Raw genomic sequence first — 18,804 nt, forward strand, 5'->3', positions numbered from 1 at the left:
TTTTTAATAATGGGATGAATCTAGAGTTGCAATACCCTCCATTGACTTCCCATTCATCCAATTTGCATCTGCGATCTGCTTGTATTAAACGACAGTAAACTCCCCAACATTGCAGCTGTAGCCCAAGCTTGAATATTATCCTCTTTCAATCTGCAAAGCTTTTGTTTCATAAAAATCCACCGTAGACATGTTATGAGCTACTTTTTGTCAAGCAATTCCATGCTGTGATATTTTGTGCTGCTGCCTGCCGCTTCCAAACTCCAAACTGGATTTTTATGAAACAAACACTTTGCAGTTTGAAAGGATAATTAAAGCTCCCCCTACAGCTGCAATGTTGGTGCGTTTAACGTTGTTTAATACAAGCAGATCACAATTGCAAATTTGAATGGGGAGTCAATGGAGGGTATTACAACTCTAGATTCATCCAATTATTTAAAAAAAAATCTAGAGTTACAAATTGCAGCTAGGGTTTCTGTGTCTTTCTCAAGGACACTTTAACACAAACTCAAGCCTCAGGGGGAGCCCAGGGATTGAACCCATAACCTTCCACTTCCCAAGCCACAGGATTTCTATTTCTTGCCATATTAAAAATAAAATTCTGTATGTGATTGTGTATATGAAATGTAATGTATATCCCAGCTAGCTCTGATCCATAGTATAGCTCGAGCCTCGAATGCCTGCAAAGGGCATTAGAGCTATGGACCAGAGCTATATCCCAGCCTAGCCGCAATTTGCAACTCTAGTAGCTCATAACATGTCTACAGGGGATTTTTATGAAAAACAAGCTTTGCAGATTGAAAGAGAATAATTCAAGCTTGGACTACAGCTGCAATGTTGGTGAGTTTAACGTCGTTTAAGACGAGCAGATCGCAAACGCAAAATGATGAGTGGGGAGTCAATGGAGGGTATTGCAACTCTAGATTCATCCCATTATAAAAAAATCTAGAGTTGCAAATTGCGGCTAATCCCAGCCATTCATTCCAAGGCTGGAATTGCCTTATGCAGTATTTGGTAATTGTGAATGATAGAAATAGGCTACCTCAGGTGCATAAGGAGAACTCCTAACGCTATGGACCAGAGCTAGAATTTAGAAATAGGCTAGTAGTAGCCATGGTTCATGACGCTCGTGATTATGACAGTCATGTTTCATGGCTAAAAATATCCTAAATAACACACAGCAGTGACAGCACTGTCTTCTTTGTGTGGTGGGAATCTAATCCCACCACATTCTAATCTAATGCAACGGCAGCAAGAGCACACCCTGTGTGGCCTAGTACAGAAAACACAAACAGCATAGGCCTAGCATTGTGAACAATAGCTAACATATCAGTATATGTTGGGTCGATTATCGATACGATAGCAGTTAAATTGTGACTGTTACCTGATGATGAATAGCCTGCAACACCTGTGAGGTGTTGCCATAGACGCGTTACCATAGACTCAGAGTTAAGAGTTATAAGATGAAAAATACAAACTTCGTTGGCCGCTGAATGTTGAATATGGCGCGAGGACAACGACGTGTGATGCCATCATCAGTGTGAGACGGAAACGGAAATACACTGGAGATAATAGACAGGCAAATAAATAAAATAATGTAATATCAAAGAATCCTTAGTTTGAGTATCAGATTCTGACCCTTTACTGTGATTCCCGTACCCACTATTCATTAATGTTGCCTACCAAGGTAAGATAATCGACCAGGCAATAACGGTAGACGATTAAACTAAAACTATAATATTTAGACATTTCTTAGCGTTGTCCCAGGGAAAGAGAGTGGTTGTGTTGTTCTGCATGACAAGGTAGCCCACGTTTGTTTCCAAACTATTCTGTTCATAACCGTCCATTTATGATAACTGTTAAGTCATCATATTCATCCATGTTGGCAACTAGTAGGCTATGTATTATCCTTGTATCCCCTTTCGGGACCCTTTGTTAACTTTTCTGAATTTGGGACGTCCTAGGGGGTACCGACATCACAAATTCAGAAAAGGTAAAGGTAACTAAGGGTGCCGAAAGCGGCTATGCAGCAGCATCCTTGATGTTCCGTTATTGCTTTTTAACTAAACGCAGCATTGTGAAGCTGTGAAGGGACTTGAAGCAGGTTAGCTAGTTAATTTTGAAAATCAACTGTACAATAGGTACTACACGGATTTAGAGGTTATCTATCCAAAATTCTGTTAGAGAAATTTAAAAAATACACCCCCATCTAGGAATTTAATGGATTACAGCAATTTATGAATGATGCTTGATGATAGCTTGTTGATGAATTGAATACATAGACCCACAAACAAGCCCTCATGGCTTTTTGTGTTATCCTTTTAGTTACTGTACTTGCAAACTGTTGAAGAATTTAATTTAAAAATAAATCCCATCAAATATACATTTTGTGTCAAACATATTACTACTAGTGCACAGATTTCTGATGATTGACATATTTGCATCCAGGATTTATGTAGATAAAATGACATTTAGGAAGTTAAATATGCTTCAGTTAATTATTCCCTTCTTTTATCTTGCACTATTGAGCATGTTGGCGCAACAATTTCCTGTTGGACCAATACTGTTGCGAAGGCTTTCACTTAGAGCTCCATATATGGGGATAACCGTCCTATAGTCCCATATATGGAGACAACGGCAATATCCAGCGCTGACATCAGATTAATGTAGAAACTCCAAAGATGGATATACGCAGGGGAGACATCATCGTGACACTAGACTTGCACAGCATAAAAGGCGGCTCCCATGGCAGAGATACCAAGCAACGCACGCGGTATCTCCAACAGGTATCTGGCTTTACAACCCATATACCTTGAATAGCTTTTATTACCTTGGGCACAAGTCTTCTACAGTGATGTAAATAGGTTTTCAATGTAATGAGTCCCAGGATGCAGGGATGGTCTTTTAGATGAGTCCCAGGGACATTTTATGAGTCCCACTTCAACAACGTTAGGAGTCATATTTTGCCATTTTTACAAATTGCAGCATTTAACTCCCATTTCATTTTATATGGTTATAATGTGGTTATATTCATGAAGAAAACAGAAGAAGAATATAACTAAAGCTAGCAAAATAAACTAGAATAAAAAACAGTACCGTAGTGCATCCCGTGGATGCAGAGGTCATTGTTTTATTGCGTCCCTTAACTATAAACTGTGTTTTGGGATGCAAAATGCAACCTATTTTAATCTCTGCTTCTAGATGAGACAGAATAACTGGCTAATGGCTAAGCAACTCGTAGAGTATTGAAGTAGAGGTTTCCACATCCCGGTTAAGTTTGTATCGAACACCACTAGCGGGTCCTAACTAAATAACCAGCACTGGTTCGAGCTATTTTACAAATACCATTGCTCTTCTTAACACATACAGTATGTCTGTGCAGGGTGCGATGACTTCGGAGTCAACAGACCGGGTGGCAACAGTGACCACTAGCAGACCCGGTACTCCTCTCCAAATCTCCTGGTTTGAGTTCCTACTGGACAGCACACTGCTGGAGAAACACCTCCAGAAGGCCTTCCCAGGTAAGCTCATATACCTTTATTCTAGATGCAAATGGTGCATTTATATTGCACCTTTATCCAAGGATCCATTCATACACACATCCATAGTATACACTGATGGCGGAGGAAACCACGCAAGGCACCAACCTGCTCATCGGGAGCAATTAGGGGTTCAGCGTCTTGCTCAAGGACACTTCGACACTAACTCTGGGGGAGCCCGGAATCCCGTTGGTTCCCAAGCAGCCACTCCACCCCTGATCCACTGGCGCCACTTAAGCGTTTAGCCCATTTAGACCTGAGGCCGATTCTACAAATGTCTTCTACTAAAGTTTTCTGAAAAACCTGTTGCTATATTAATCATTTGTTTTTTCATAGATCCAACCAATGTGCAGCTGATCATCCAGTTCCTAGAGCAGGCCTCCAAGCCGTCAGTAAATGAACAGAACCAAGTACAGCCTCCAGTGGACAACCGCCGGAACCGCACTCTGAAGCTGTTGGCGCTCAAAGTGGCAGCATACATGAAATGGGACCTGGACACACTGGAGAAAGGGTTAGCCTGGGTTTGTTTTGGTTTGTCGAGTGCAAAAGACAATTGTTTGACATTGTTTCCATTTCAGAATGCATGATCTGTCATTGGTCGGTCTCATCTGCTCCATATTTCTAAAAACATTAAGGGGGAACTGTCAAGGGGAGAACTGTCTTCACCAAAGTAGCCATTACAACAGTAAAATTACCTTTAGTAAGGGATGAAAACATAATTCCTGGGGCAGTTGTTGTTCAGCAAGCTGTAATAGTTAATGAGATTAAAAATGCCTCCAGAATCTTACTCAATATATTGACTCTCTCCTCTCAGCTTGACCATCCCTGTGCTGAACATGTTACTGAATGAGCTGCTGTGTGTGAGCAAAGTTCCCCCAGGGGTGAAACATGTGGACCTGGATCTGTCCACTCTGCCCCCCACCACCGCCATGGGTGTCATCATCTACAACCGCTGGTGAGTGAAGCCTAATTTATACTTTGTCGACCGACCGCATCATATGACAATAACATTACAACAGTAGTATTGAAATTACTTCATACTAAGTTTATACATAGTATAATTTATTTAGTGATTTGGGATTGTCACACAGCTTAACCACTTAAGCCCTATAGAGCGTTGCAGTCCCGCCCCCTACCAGGGCCCAGGAAATGATTCCCTGTTCATTTTCCTCATAGACATTTCAAAAAGTATTTATTTAAAGACCTTTTAAGCCTCGTACAAAGCCAACTCGAGTTGTGACAAATCATTAGAAAGAAGTTTTTTTCTTGTTTTTCTTCTTTGTAATTATTTCTTCGTAATTATTTGTTTGGTCCAAAATATTGTGTTTGTTGTCATGATTTGTCACAACTCGAGTTGGGTTTGTACGACGCTTATAAGGTTTTTAAATAAATACGTTTTGAAATGTCTATGGGAAAAATGCATTGGGAATTTAATTGGGCCTGGCGTCGTCATGAAAGGGGGCGGGACTGCGACGCTCTATAGTATAATATACTTCAGGAACAACGGAAATAGCTGATCTCTGTCTGAGCTCACAACATTACATTTGTGTTGATCAGCTAGTTCCTTCTATTAAAACAAGATTTAGCGGACATTTGACCTAATTTCTCGTTTTATTGTCAATGGCAAAATATTGAGACGTGTGGGGACAAAGCTGTATAGGAGGGGCTAGTGCCCCTCAAAAATCACACCCGGTTGAAGTGAGGGGCGCTCTTATCATCGTACATCATCATGCCGTAAAATAGACACTATGCCTATTTGCTCAGACACTATGACGTAAAATTCTCCATTCATTGTCAATGGGAATTTAATGTTTGTGTAGGTTTGTGAACATACACTAAAAGCTGGATATAGGAGGGGTTAGCGCCCCTCAACAAAATATAAGATTTCCACCTATAATCACATGCCCAAAATAGGTGCCATGTTCCGTGTGTCTGTCATTTTCTAGTCGACTTATTTCAACCACAACCTCATACCTGGCTTGGGGTTAAGATTTTTGAGAAAAGACAGGAAGCAAAATTCACTGGACAGTTTGACATTGACTTTAAATTATTATTAAACTGCTACAAGAAACTCACAATGTAAAATATATCTTCATTTTGCCTTTCTAATTACAATGTATTTTTCTTTTTGTCATGAAGGGCCATCAGAACGATAGTGCTGAGCAGTTTTCCTGAGAAACAGAACAAGCCTGGGCCTCACCAGATGCAAATGTAGGCCTTTTAAAATCTCCTCTAGACTTGCAGCTTCTCGTGTGTGTGTGTGTGTGTGTGTGTGTGTGTGTGTGTGTGTGTGTGTGTGTGTGTGTGTGTGTGTGTGTGTGTGTGTGTGTGTGTGTGTGTGTGTGTGTGTGTGTGTGTGTGTGTGTGTGTGTGTGTGTGTGTGTGTGTGTGTGTGTGTGTGTGTGTGTGTGTGTGTGTGTGTGTGTGTGTGTGTGTGTGTGTGTGTGTGTGTGTGTGTGTGACATAATATCGATGTGTTCCTGTTGTATTTCCCAGGTTGAGTATTGTGCAGCAGGAGAAAGAAATGACGGAAAATATCCTCAGTGTGGTGAGTAAACAACAAACTGAGCTTTAGTAACAGACTTTTTTCTGTCTTAGGTAGGGCTGGGCAATTAATCCAAAATATATCAAACGATATTTAGAACCAATAGATAATTGTGATATTACATACTAGCGTCATGTCCAGGGTGTGTACAGTACTTTAAGCTGCCTCGCGCTACAGTCTGCCCTATTTTGAATAATGTTTTCAACATGTCGCCACCTTCAGTTGAAGGAGCAAGCATCCGACTCCATCAGTGTCCTGGAGGGTGCGTTGAGACTGAAGAAGGACTTCTACATCCACACCCTGAGGACACTGGACCTGCTGGCTGCTGATGCCAGCACCACCAATGGAGAGACGGAGTCGTCCACCGCAGGTCTCCGCATCAGTGCTGAGGAGCTACACTGTCAGGTTAGGTCTATAGCAGTGTTTTACAACCTTTTTAAATTCAAGGACCCCCAGTTTGATATGTATTCGCCTATTCGAGCACTGTTTCTCAACTTCTGGTTGAGGATATTGCAAGCGGGCCCCTAAATAACTGGCACTGAAACACTACGATTTTAATAATGTATTGTAAAATAATAAATAAATGAATAAAAAGTCATGCTTTTTTTTTTTTTTTACTTGAAAAGTGAGTTTTCATTGATACAGATAAATGGGAACTTAAAGTATACTATGTTCGTTCCATTGATTAAAACCGGAACACATTCATACCAGTTGATGCTTTTATGTGCAGCAAAACACTGGCCCAGCAAAACTTAAGACATTTCCTATAAATGGATTCTGAATGAGCAGTTCTCAACAAGTTAATCGAACCTACCCTTGATGTAACTTTTATCTTTAACAGGTGCATTATGACTTGGGAGGCATTTACTTCCAACAAGGCTGCACAGACCAGCCGGCTTATGAGAAGGCTTGTGAACACTTCAGACAGACCAGGGAGCTGATACAGAAGGTACACATGTGTTCATTCTGCGCTTGGTAATGGGTAATGGACCTTTACTAAGTACAGTACATAACTTAGCCTTTGTGGACATTTCTACCAAGATTTAGAGGAATTTTAAACACTAGGAAATTACTCAACCAGTCTGCCCTGCAGCTCAAATACTGGTTATCAAAGTAAAATGAGCAGGTGCTTGCTTTGCTGTTATTAATATTATAAAATATCGCATTTGCTTGATTGCATAGAGGTGCCTGTCGGTTGGAAGGTTTGTGTGGTTGAAAATTGTGAAATGACACTGGACTGACAGAGAGAGAGAGAGAGAGGTGCCAGTCCCTCGTTCCTCTTGGACCGGTTCACTTCACTCGTTTGGTTTGTGTGCGCACTGCAGGAGTCACAAGCAGTGTAGCTCTCCGCTCGAGATGAATGAATGTCATGTGCTCATTTCAGTTTTTATTGTTTATATATACTTTGACTTTGTTGTGCGGCGGCGGTACCGAACACCCAAAACAGCTGCTCTACAAGCTGACAACGCATCGTCTGCGATGCGTTGTGAGCTTGTGGATCTGCTATAATTCTGTGTGTGCGCACTTTGCACGGCACCGCGTTAATTAAGAAATAATTAGTGCAGATGGACACAATAACTCCACTGAGCTGGTTGTTAAAGTAGCTTGCGCCTAAATGATTGTACATATTAAAGAGATTAATTGGAATGATAACGCATTTCTGATTGCCAATGGCAAAGAAATTGAATTATGGTTTCATGTGGAATTTAATATAGAATGTCTTCCCAAACTAAAATGTTATCCCATCAGTAGGTTTGTGATCTCTCAAAATGTATCTTTATCTGACTTTTAGCTGGACTCAACTCTCCATGTGCACCTGGATGAGAAGCGCCTGGCTGGCTACTGGAATGCCTGTAGGGCCTTGACAGGAGTGTTAGACCCCAGTGACTCACACAGTACACCCTATGGACAGATAAACAGCCTGATCAAGACACACAACTACCAGGTAAGAACAGAACAGACACGAACCAGATCTGCACCCCTTTCATTTCAACTTCATGCACAACAATTGATTTGCCATAGAAAATTATTTCAAAACTCAACAATTAGTTATAACGGGTAAATATACAGGATATACCGTATAAGACATATGAACACAATTAATGATATATTTACCTCATTGACTGAGAAATTTAAAGAAGGGAAAACAACCATTAACTGAATACAATGTATATTAACAAGAGTAGGCGGTAGACACATTTCTATCACTTTGGACATAATTCTAATTGCATTGTAATGCCGCTATCACTTTGGACAGAATTCTAATTGCATTGTAATGCAATGCATTGTAATGCAATTAGAATTATTTAATTAAGTTTTAATTTCTTTGCCAAATATATGTACTGTATATATTCAGGTCTAGTGCTTTGACATTGTTCTGAATCTTTTAAAATGTATTGTCATTCTTGAAAACTCCTCTCTAGGCTCTTATTGAGGCCTTCATCAAAGACAATTCGTCTCGCAGTTTGCCAAACCACTTCAGACAATCTGTTCTCAGGGAGTTTCTACATAAAGTCCAGCAAGGGTGAGTTGGATGTCATCACACTGTTCAGTGTAGGGTGTGCCAAAATATAAATCTAATATAGTCTATTGTGATATAACATTAGATATCATCTTGGATTTGGGACATTGTAATATGGCATAAGCGCTGTCTTTTGGTTGCCAAATTACATCCACAAAGTGGAATTTATGTATGAAGGGGAATTATTTGTATTTCAATGAAGCAGGACTTGGTTTGTATTCATAGTGGCGGCTGTGGCTCAGGAGGTCCAATGACCTCGTGGGTCAGCGGTTCAAATCCCAGCTCCTCCTGTCTACATGTCGAAGTGTCCTTGGGCAAGACACTGAACCCTACATTGCCTCCAATGAGTCGGTCGGTGTGAGCTTGCCACCATTGGTGTGTGAATGTGGGGATGCTGGCGTCGACTGTTCGCCGCGTCACCTCCCAGTATGAATGAATGAACCATTGTAAGCGCTTTGAGTAGGCACGTAATGCATAGAAAAGCGCTATAAAAATGCAATTTATTATAATGCAGATTAGTCTATCAGATTATGATGCTCCCTGATCCTGCCTTTTTATAATGTCTATTTGTTTCTGTGTACAGCGAGCGAGGCATTGATGAGGTGTGCCACAAGCTGTGTGTGTGCAACGCTGTGCGAGACGCCTTGGAGGGAGAAGTCCTCAGTTTGCGTTTCCAGCAGCTGCTCCTGAGACCTAGTAAACGAATGGTGGACTTCATTCTAGAGGTGCCAACTTCTCATAGATTGAATTGCATTATAGATTGAATTATTTTACCTACTGGGGAGTTGAGCCCGAGTTATACCGTACTTAGTTGCAATGTCAAGTGGTCATAGGACGTTCAGGTGTGACAGTAGGCAGGTTCAAGTTGTCTTGGGTTTTAATTTGGTCTAAAAGAAGGTTACTGCACATTTACAATTAAGGCATTTAGCAGAGACTCTTAATCCAGTGCGAATCTTGTGATTTACAGTAAGCAAGAACAACACATGGTAATACACCAAATACATAGACAGATGTTAGGTTCTTAGCTTGCTTATGGTTCTTGATGACTAAGTTACTAACAGTAGAATATCTGTACAGTGAAGCTATGGGTATACACTATAGAGTGCTATGTCTACATAAAATCCTATCTAAATTACCTACATTTAGCAATAATAACATTTAAATGTTATTTCCTTTCCCTACAGGTGTGTACACGATCACTGGAGAAGGATCGTCCATCTGAAACCTCCAGAAGAAATATGGCCAACTTTATGAAGTGAGTTACACCTCTTTTAGTACTGTACTATACGCCTGTCCTTGTTTGTTTACCATGTCTTGTCTTTTTTCCCCTGTGCAAATAATGTAAACATTTAGCATTGCAGTACACTGTCTGCAACACACATAATTACTACATTTGGCAAATAAGTTATTATAAGTACCAGTAATTATAAATGATAAATGTGTGTATATATATTTCTTTATTTAGTTCCCACTTAAAAAAACGTACCTTTGGCTAAAGTGTCCATTCCTTTCAGGACCTTGTGTGAGAGCCTTGAGGAGCTTCCTCTGGTGTTCATGGTGTCATCTCACAAGCTGTTCATGGAGCTTCTGAAGGAGGAGGAGAGGAAGGTCCTGGTGGAGCAGATGAGGAAGAGGTCGGCCACTATCAACCTCAGCGCCAAGCCCCTGCCTTCTTTCTATGACATACCAGGTACCTCCAAAGCCCCTGCTTTCCTTCTGTGACATACCAGGCACCTCCAAAGCCCCATGGTTCCCTTCTATCACATACCAGGTACCTCCAAAGCCCCATGGTTTCCTTCTATCACATACCAGGTACCGCCAAAGCTGTTTTCAGCACATCAAGGTGTCAGGACTTAAAAAGTAAATGTCCTTTATTATCTGCAAGGGGAACTCATCAGGGCGGTGCTGAGGGACAATAAATACATACACCACAGTTAAAAGTCACCACATTAATAGTGGTGAAATTGTTCATAATAAAAATCTTGTATGTTTTGGACATACAAGATTTCCACCCAAAATGACGATACTGTACGATGGAATGTAATTGTAGCGACATGTTGATAGTCTACAGTGACACTGTAATATGCATTTAGGTTACAGTAGGAGCACTAAATCAAGATGAATCAAGAAGGTTTTATTTTATAAAAACACACACACACACACACACACACACACACACACACACACACACACACACACACACACACACACATTGAACAGTAACAAATAAATAAATAGGACTGGTAAAGCCAGCTTCCCTGCACTTGGGTCCTTGAGTCCTGACTTTATTTTCCAGTAATGACATGCTGTACTGTACTAACATGCTTGGCTGATCCTGTGATTGACTGTACGGTGTACGGTGGTCTTTCCTTTCAAAGCCTCAGCCAGTGTGAACATTGGCCAGCTGGAGCAACAGCTCATCCTGTCCTTGGAGCCACGGAGGATCAGACAGCTCCTCATTGAACTCCATGGCATGGCCGAACGGCCCTTCTGGAGGGTCAACAGCAAGGTAGGGGGAAACGGATCCATATACTCAAGAACTCCTCTAGCATCAGGATGATGAAATGCGGGATTTCATAAATGCAAATAAAATAAAGGTACAACCTTAGAAAACAAGCTAATAGATTTACTCTAATATTTTGCTTTTATCTTGAACCAGTGATTTATATAACGTGCATTTACTGTATATGCTGAAGTAGATCTCTGCTAAATAAATTCATGAGTTATTCTTTTTGTTTTGTTAAAATCAAGTTCCCCCTTTTGTGTTAACAGTGGGAGGTTCCTTCAGACTACATCAATGTGATCCTTGGCATCAAAGACAACCTGACCAAGGACCTGGTATACATCCTCATGGCCAAAGGGCTCCACTGCATCTTAATAAAGGTTTGTTTGAAGAAATATTAGATGATAATCACATTATCTTATTATTAACGTGACATAGATTTTCTGATGGTGTTTTGTGTGCAGCGCATGCTAGCACCGAAATCCTTTGTTATTGCAAGAAATACATAACGATACCGACTGATTCCTGATCTGATCCGTTTTCCGGGCAGGACTTTGCTCATGCCAGGCAGCTGTTCTCGGCATGTCTGGAGCTGGTGACTGAGTTTTCTCCCAAGCTCAGGCAGGTGATGCTGAACGAGATACTGCTGCTGGAGGTCCGAGCGCACGAGACAATGGCGGCCGAGGGCAGCAGGGAGAGGCCGCCCCCCGACCTGGTCAGCAGGGTCAGAGGGTACCTGGAGATGAGGATACACGGTGGGTGGACTTTATGGCTTCACACCTATGGGACGTGTTTAACCACTTTCATTTTAGGCGAAATGCTTTAATATTTTTTAAGACAGGAGATCTACAAGCTCACAACATTGAATGACGCATGGTGAACTTGTAGATCAGCTACTTTCATTATTCATCATACGACAAAGTATATAGGGCAAAGCCTGAGATCTACAAGCTCACAGTGCGTTGGTTTGTAGGCTTGTAGATTAGCTATTTTCGGTGGAGAGATTTGGTTTAAAGGGAACAAACTAAGGGTCCAAGGATAGAGCCGTAGGGGACTAAAGTCAACCATGTACATAGGGTTTAAATGGTTAATAATTTAACATGCTACACTAATAAAGTGTTCAATCAATCTATCAGCGTATATGTGGTCTCACCCCTGATGGTTGGTGTGGTTGTTTTCAGATCTGCCTCTGCGTCAAGTTGTTGGGGAGGAGTGCGTCGCCTTCATGTTGAACTGGAGAGAGAACGACTATCTGACTCTGCAGGTGCCACAGTCTCTGGTGATGAACAACCCTTACATTAAGGTGAGCATGTGTTATTTTTCACAGTCTGACCATTTTTATAGCACCTACTTACAGTAAGTACATCACTGGTGTTCAACTGATCATTATCATTTTTTGACCGCGGTCGAGATCGTGGATTTCACAATATTACGCCATCCCCAGTTCCTGCTTACTGTTGCCTGTGTCCCTAGCGATGACATCAGGGAACGACAGTTTTCTACCTCTGGTCTGCTTTGAGGCAGGACTCCAGAGAAGAAGGGAAGATATAACCTCATTGTCAGCTCTGTAGCAGTGGTCGGCAAACTGTGTTCTTCTGGATCGGACTAGTGAAGAAACACAGGGAATGTTGCCATATATTAGATTATTCGATGGGTGGCTCTTCCAAGACAGATTTAGTAACACTGGTAGTAACTGGTAGTAATAGACTGGTATTAACTTTTATCTATGAATATATTTTTTTCCATAGAGCTACCGCCCAGTCCTTAAAACATGACACACCTTTGGGTGATGCAATAGCCAAATGGATAGGGCACATACCACATGGGTGCAAAATTCCTTCTTCAGCGTGTTCCTATCCTGGTTCTACACCTGACTGGCCAGACAGCAAAATTCCTTCTTCAGCGTGTTCCTATCCTGGTTCTACACCTGACTGGCCAGACAGCAAAATTCCTTCTTCAGTGTGTTCCTATCCTGGTTCTACACCTGACTGGCCAGACAGCAAAATTCCTTCTTCAGTGTGTTCCTATCCTGGTTCTACACCTGACTGGCCAGAGAGCAAAATTCCTTCTTCAGTGTGTTCCTATCCTGGTTCTACACCTGACTGGCCAGACAGTTTGCTGTGTGTCTTTCTCTCACTGACACAATCGAACTAAAGCAGAAATCCGACTACTACTACTACTGCTGTACATAAAGTATCATACTTTATGTATCATACTTTATGTACAGTAGTAGTCAAGTCGGCCTCAGAGCTATTGATTTGGCAACTGGGTCTGCACTCTGCAAACTACTGTTGTATGGAGTACATAAGGCATTGCAGCTTATGTTGTATAAAATGTTTAAGAATATGGACTCAAAGGATTTAAAGGTTTTGAAAATTATGGTTAAAATTAACGACATGTACACGTTATGTACAGGGCCGGAAGAAATACGGGTATTTGTTTAAGTTGGAGGTACCCAGCCCCCCAAAGAGAGAGAGACTCTGTCAGAAGCTCTCAATGTTTTAACCATAATACAACTAAATATACAATAACTAAACACAAATCTCACTTGAATTGGATTGCTGACCAGGGCAGGTCAGGTTGTGGCCTCCTGGTGGCGCTATAATAGGCCAATGTGAAAAGGGTGCCATTTCTTCTTACGCCTTGGATGATTTGAGGCATTTTGTTCCAAAAATGTGTTTTGCAAAAATCCACTTGTTGGTGGCGCTATAACAGGCCAATGTGAAAAGGGTGGGATATATTCCTCAGCCTAGTAGGAAAGTCTGTGAAAGATTTCACATAAATTGCATGCGTTCATGATTTGAGGCTTTTTGTTCAAAACGGGCCAATCCTGCAAACTTTGAGAGCCAATGTTAGCCAATTAGGATGGAATATGAAATATCGGACAGATCCGGCGTGAACACATGACTATAGAGATAGTGTGTAACGATTTGCGGGATTCTTGGACAGAATCTAGAGGAGTAATATAAAAGTCAGCCTCCTGGTGGCGCTATAACAGGCCGTTCTGGAAAATGTGGGGCAGATGTTCATTGTCGGCATCCAGGGAGTGTGTGTGCAAAATTTGGCAGTGCAAAACATACTTTTTTGGGAGGTTAGTCGGGCCTCCCGGGCTACAGCCCACCCTAGCCCAATGGTAAATCCGGGCGCGGTTATGTAACTAGCTCATGATGATTACTAGAATCTTCCTCATTCGTCCAGGCTAATGAATTGTCACATCAAGCTTGGCTGCTTGACTTAATCTCTTATCTGATACCCGATTGACTTCCATATTTTCCCCTAATAGCTCGGCCAGCTTCTGGCCTCCACCTGCAAGGAGCTCCCAGGCCCTAAAGAAAGTCGGCGTACAGCCAAAGAGCTGTGGGAAGTGGTGGTGCAGATCTGCAGTGTGTCACTCCAGCACAAGAGAACGAGTGACGGCCTCATTAAACAAAGGGACTCCAGTAATGGCATCCTGCACAGGTATATCCTGATTTAAACTTTAAGCACTGGTGTCTTGTGCTTAAAATAGCCAGTCTACAATGTTGTGATCAAGAGCGGCTATTTTTTGAATGACGCGCAACAGAGTGACACAAGAGGCTGCTGATATGTACATATTGGTTTATTATTGGTGCTTTATATAATCTACGATTTGTCATAATTGCTACTGTACATAAAGTGTAATAAGTGTTAAAACAATTATTTGTGTTTGGCAAATTCACATTGTGTTCATGCTATCTATTACAAAAAGTCAATTCTGTTGTCTACCTATTTAGGAGTAAATTCATCACTTTCATCAAGAAACTGAGGGTGAGTCAAGCTGAACTTGTGCTTGGTGAATGTATTGTCTTTAATTAAATGAATATATTCTGGATGATGAGATGTAGTGGAATAATGGGTTTTCTTACGATTCTTACAGGAGCCTCTAGTGCTGACCTCCCTCATCTCCCTGTTTGTGAGGTTTCACAGCATAGTACGGGTATGCATTGCTGCAAAAAGCGCACGTTTTGACCAGCCTACCTCATCTTATGGCTAATTTCTACTCTCAGCTTTATCATTTTTATTACATGTATGTAATGTAAATGTATGCATGACCAATGGTCTGTTGTTCCAGGATGATATCGTCAATGAGGTGACAGCAGAGCACCTCTCCATCTGGCCGTCTTCTCTCGCTAAGTAAGAGCTTCTCTCTCTTGTTGCTCATCTGGAGGTTATGTCATTAATAATTGTATCATTACTGTTGGACAGAAACTGTATTTGTCGTTTTTTCACAAATTAATTCCTTACTTTATACTATTACAGTATCACACAAACATTGTCATAGTATACTATAGCGGATTCGACCGTTATCACCCGACAAGACCGCAGTTATCAGTTAGGATCAGCACAACTTTTTCGGACGACTATGGGCATGCTCTGCCGTCCCATGGCTCAGTCGGTAGTTCTCCGTGAGTATTTCGCTTGATAATCACTGATGTCCTGGTCAAGGTTTCCCCCTGGTGGACGTGTCATTTCCAACTATTGTCGGGGCATGGAAACTAGGAGCTACTAATATATACTATTCTCTGCCTATCGGGACGCAACTCGGACGGCGCTGAGTCGGGTCTGGTGGCCTTCGCAACGCTCGGCACGGCGACTCGCTCGGCTAGCGCCTCGCTCGGCGGTGCCTCACGTAGCTCAAGGCCACCAGACACGGCGCGCCTCCGTCAGGACATCAGTGATTATCAAGCGAACTACCGACTGAGCCGTTGGGTCGGGTCGGCAGAGCATGCCCATACTCGTCTGAAAAAGTCGTGCTGATCCTAACTGATAACTGCAGTCTTGTCCATTGATACCAGTCGAAACGGGTGGCATTGTGACATATTATGAAAATTGTTTATTTTTGCTATTTTGCAAAATTTGGAAAGTTTTCAGTTTTCACCAATGATGGCGGCAATACAGGTCATTTTTGAGTGGTGCAACCACTCCAAGGAACAGCAATGTCCGTGTGTGACCATGTTTGTGTGTGACCAGTACCAAAAGTGGCGCTGTTGTGCCAGAAACGGAGAGAGAGAGAGATAGTGCTGCACTGTTGCCTGCTAATGAGAGAGAGAGGGGGGGATTTGCACCACTCAGTTCACACGGGTGTGATTTTTTCCTCCTGCCTGACTGTGACAAGATTTAAGATGAGATCAAACTTTACTGATCCACAATGAGAAAACTATAAAACTAGCCATTAACAGCAGCCAAAGCTTTGAAGTTTCGATTGTTTAGATTAGTGTACATTGAACCTTGACCCAACCACTGACTGAGCTTGTGTGTGTGGCGTCCCAGCATACAGGCTGTAGATGTGGAGGCGGTGGCTGTGACGGTCAAAGAGCTGGTGTCTTATGCGCTCACTTTGAACCCCAACAATCAGTCCTGGCTCATCACACAGGCTGACATCTACTTTGGTAGGAAACATGTACTGCACAGCACATTCAGGGTAGACATTTAGTTTGTTTGTGGTGTTAAAGTTTTAATAAAGGCTTCTGTCCTCTTACTACCGTGGTGAAATGTTATATTTATTCAGTTATCATTCATGCAATCTAGGTGGCCAGTCCACATGGACTCCATACAGTACATCATGCTTTAGTTGTGTAACTACTAAAATGTCCAATACAGAATGGACACCTTATGGAAAGGGGTGCCTTTATGAAAAACATTCAGTGTTTAGTGATTAGTTGATCCACTTATGTTTCTGTTGAATCTCTTTAGTGACCAACCAGTACCCTGCAGCCCTGCATTTTTATCTCCAAGCTGGTGCAGTGTGCTCTGACTTCTTTACCAAAGCTGTGCCCCCAGATGTCTATAATGACCAGGTACAGTCCCCATCCTTGCCTCAGGTGACATAGATATCCAATGAGGGGATTGAGGGCACTCAGTCTGGCTTTCTGGCCAAAACTTTGGCCCGTACCAGAATGTACAATTAGGGTGTGGGAAGGGCATGAATGTTGATCTATTGGGTAGAATAATGGTGATGTACAAGGTTTTGGTGACTTGATATAGCCCTAATCGTATTACTGAAAGACTCTCGTAGCTGTTGAGGTGATTGGCTACATGGAATTTACTTACATTTTAGTCAGTTTGGGATCCTACAAAGATTTGTTTATCCATCATTAATTAACAAATTAGATAATTATGTCTCTATCCTTGTAGTTTATCACAAGACTGACCCTTTCTTACAGGTCCTGAAGAGAATGATCAAGTGCTGTTCGATGACTAACTGCCACACACAGGTCAGACTTAAGCAAAGATGTCTCTCCCACCAGATTATTTTGCTGGCTGATGTTTAACATCAAGCTATCCTCCTTTTCGATTGTTAGGTTGCTGTCCTCTGCCAGTTTCTGAGAGAGGTAGACTATATGACGGCATTCAAAGCTCTTCAAGAACAAAACAGGTAATTTACTAACCTTTAAACCTTGTTTACTTATTTACCTGTATTTGGGGTTTGTTTTTGGTTAGACCATATTTAAAATTAAAAAGGGATATACAAGATCACATGTTCACATTGCACATGGACACATTGTCATGCAATGGTGTTGTGCAAAAATAGAAATAAACCTACTCAGTGTTTATACTTTGCAAGCTTGTAAGTGATTAATCAATTTAGACAATTAAAACAATGATTCCTTGATTCTTTTTCCCCCCTTGATAATTCAATTCCAAAAAAGTAGTAGACTAATTTATAATTGTATTCCTAGACCTATAAGTTCTGTTTATTTTTATTATTTCAGTCATGATGCCATGGACTCACTCTATGACTACATCTGGGACGTCACCATCTTGGAATATCTCACACGTATCCTTTACCAAGTTAAAATATTATTTAATAATAATGCCACTAGGATAACTGTACTAAACCTTGGAGAACTCTAACGTTTGTGGCAATATTTATTTTTCCACTTCTGTATTTTTGTTGTGTACAAGATTATATAAGCTACCACTGGAAAAAACGTAATAATGCTGAAGCCTAGTTCATTGACTTCACCAGTGTATAATATACTTGAACTGTCCCCTTAACTGTGTGTTCAGATATTCACCATAAAAGGGGTGAAAGCGAGAAGAGACAAATAGCTGTAAGTAATTTATTTTCTTCGTCTAATCGATTTAAACACAAAGGTGATGTGTTTAAGTAGCAAACTGGTCCCTGACGACTCGGCCTGTTAGTGTACAGACCATTATGGTCTTGTGAGCCATGTGGATCTTAGCTTAATGAACCCTGAAATTTTAAATATGCAGAAAGATTGCACTGATTTCATATCCCTCGCTGTGAAAGGGATACATATTTTACGGAGATCTACCTAATGCAATAAGGATGAATCTCAAATGAGTATTACATTGCCGCTTACTCACATCATTGGATATTGTGTACTTAAGGCTATAGGGTTGAACGTGTATGTACAGATGAGTTAGGAGCCATTTGATCTTCTTTTCAGGTAAAAGCGATTGGTCAGACAGAGCTCAATGCCAGTAACCCAGAGGAAGTACTACTATTGGCTGCACAGAAGCGGAAAAAGAAGTTCCTTCAAGGCATGGCTAAACTGTACTTCTAAAACACACAGGACCACTTCTCTGGAGGAAAATACTGTACATTTTATTTCATAAAAAATAAACATTTTCAAATAAATACATTTTGTATCTGTACAAATTTTCATACATGTTTAGTTTCCCTCCATGGGAAAAACTAGGAAACTCCCTGAGG

The 18,804-nt window shown here is 41.3% G+C and overlaps 2 protein-coding genes across 26 annotated transcripts in view; one reads left to right on the plus strand and one right to left on the minus strand.

The window, feature by feature from the left end:
- LOC306938164 (uncharacterized protein) overlaps nucleotides 1-1,619 on the minus strand; it is a 21,999-nt gene extending 20,380 nt beyond the window's left edge. For 13 of the 24 annotated variants that reach the window (XR_013791680.1, XM_079522203.1, XM_079522212.1 and 10 more), the window contains exon 1: nucleotides 1,476-1,618. Coding sequence is in view for 23 of the 24 variants with exons in the window: in XM_079522203.1 (XP_079378329.1) it covers nucleotides 1,476-1,533 (58 nt within the window). In the remaining variant the exon portion in view is untranslated. Of the gene's footprint in view, nucleotides 1-1,381 lie in introns of all 24 variants that reach the window. The other 11 variants (XM_079522208.1, XM_079522206.1, XM_079522207.1 and 8 more) reach the window with 3 other exon arrangements.
- Nucleotides 1-18,729, plus strand: part of ints8 (integrator complex subunit 8) — a 19,343-nt gene extending 614 nt beyond the window's left edge. Inside the window, exons 1-28 of one of the 2 annotated variants that reach the window (XM_079522218.1) lie at nucleotides 1,532-1,684; nucleotides 3,380-3,518; nucleotides 3,873-4,047; nucleotides 4,351-4,491; nucleotides 5,676-5,747; nucleotides 6,033-6,084; nucleotides 6,304-6,486; nucleotides 6,923-7,030; nucleotides 7,874-8,026; nucleotides 8,505-8,605; nucleotides 9,186-9,327; nucleotides 9,787-9,857; nucleotides 10,117-10,292; nucleotides 10,981-11,111; nucleotides 11,375-11,485; nucleotides 11,656-11,860; nucleotides 12,287-12,408; nucleotides 14,389-14,564; nucleotides 14,858-14,891; nucleotides 15,001-15,060; nucleotides 15,196-15,257; nucleotides 16,395-16,513; nucleotides 16,818-16,921; nucleotides 17,288-17,338; nucleotides 17,426-17,499; nucleotides 17,837-17,901; nucleotides 18,135-18,178; nucleotides 18,539-18,729. In XM_079522218.1, the coding sequence (XP_079378344.1) occupies nucleotides 1,670-1,684; nucleotides 3,380-3,518; nucleotides 3,873-4,047; nucleotides 4,351-4,491; nucleotides 5,676-5,747; nucleotides 6,033-6,084; nucleotides 6,304-6,486; nucleotides 6,923-7,030; nucleotides 7,874-8,026; nucleotides 8,505-8,605; nucleotides 9,186-9,327; nucleotides 9,787-9,857; nucleotides 10,117-10,292; nucleotides 10,981-11,111; nucleotides 11,375-11,485; nucleotides 11,656-11,860; nucleotides 12,287-12,408; nucleotides 14,389-14,564; nucleotides 14,858-14,891; nucleotides 15,001-15,060; nucleotides 15,196-15,257; nucleotides 16,395-16,513; nucleotides 16,818-16,921; nucleotides 17,288-17,338; nucleotides 17,426-17,499; nucleotides 17,837-17,901; nucleotides 18,135-18,178; nucleotides 18,539-18,655 (3,003 nt within the window). In that variant the 5' untranslated portion in view covers nucleotides 1,532-1,669 and the 3' untranslated portion in view covers nucleotides 18,656-18,729. Of the gene's footprint in view, nucleotides 1-1,531; nucleotides 1,685-3,379; nucleotides 3,519-3,872; nucleotides 4,048-4,350; nucleotides 4,492-5,675; nucleotides 5,748-6,032; nucleotides 6,085-6,303; nucleotides 6,487-6,922; nucleotides 7,031-7,873; nucleotides 8,027-8,504; nucleotides 8,606-9,185; nucleotides 9,328-9,786; nucleotides 9,858-10,116; nucleotides 10,293-10,980; nucleotides 11,112-11,374; nucleotides 11,486-11,655; nucleotides 11,861-12,286; nucleotides 12,409-14,388; nucleotides 14,565-14,857; nucleotides 14,892-15,000; nucleotides 15,061-15,195; nucleotides 15,258-16,394; nucleotides 16,514-16,817; nucleotides 16,922-17,287; nucleotides 17,339-17,425; nucleotides 17,500-17,836; nucleotides 17,902-18,134; nucleotides 18,179-18,538 lie in introns of those variants that run through there. The other variant, XM_079522217.1, reaches the window with a different exon arrangement.
- The last annotated feature ends 75 nt before the right edge of the window (nucleotides 18,730-18,804 follow it).

The sequence above is a fragment of the Electrona antarctica genome, assembly GCF_951216825.1.
Source record: "Electrona antarctica genome assembly, chromosome: 15".
Classification (NCBI taxonomy): Eukaryota; Metazoa; Chordata; class Actinopteri; order Myctophiformes; family Myctophidae; genus Electrona; species Electrona antarctica.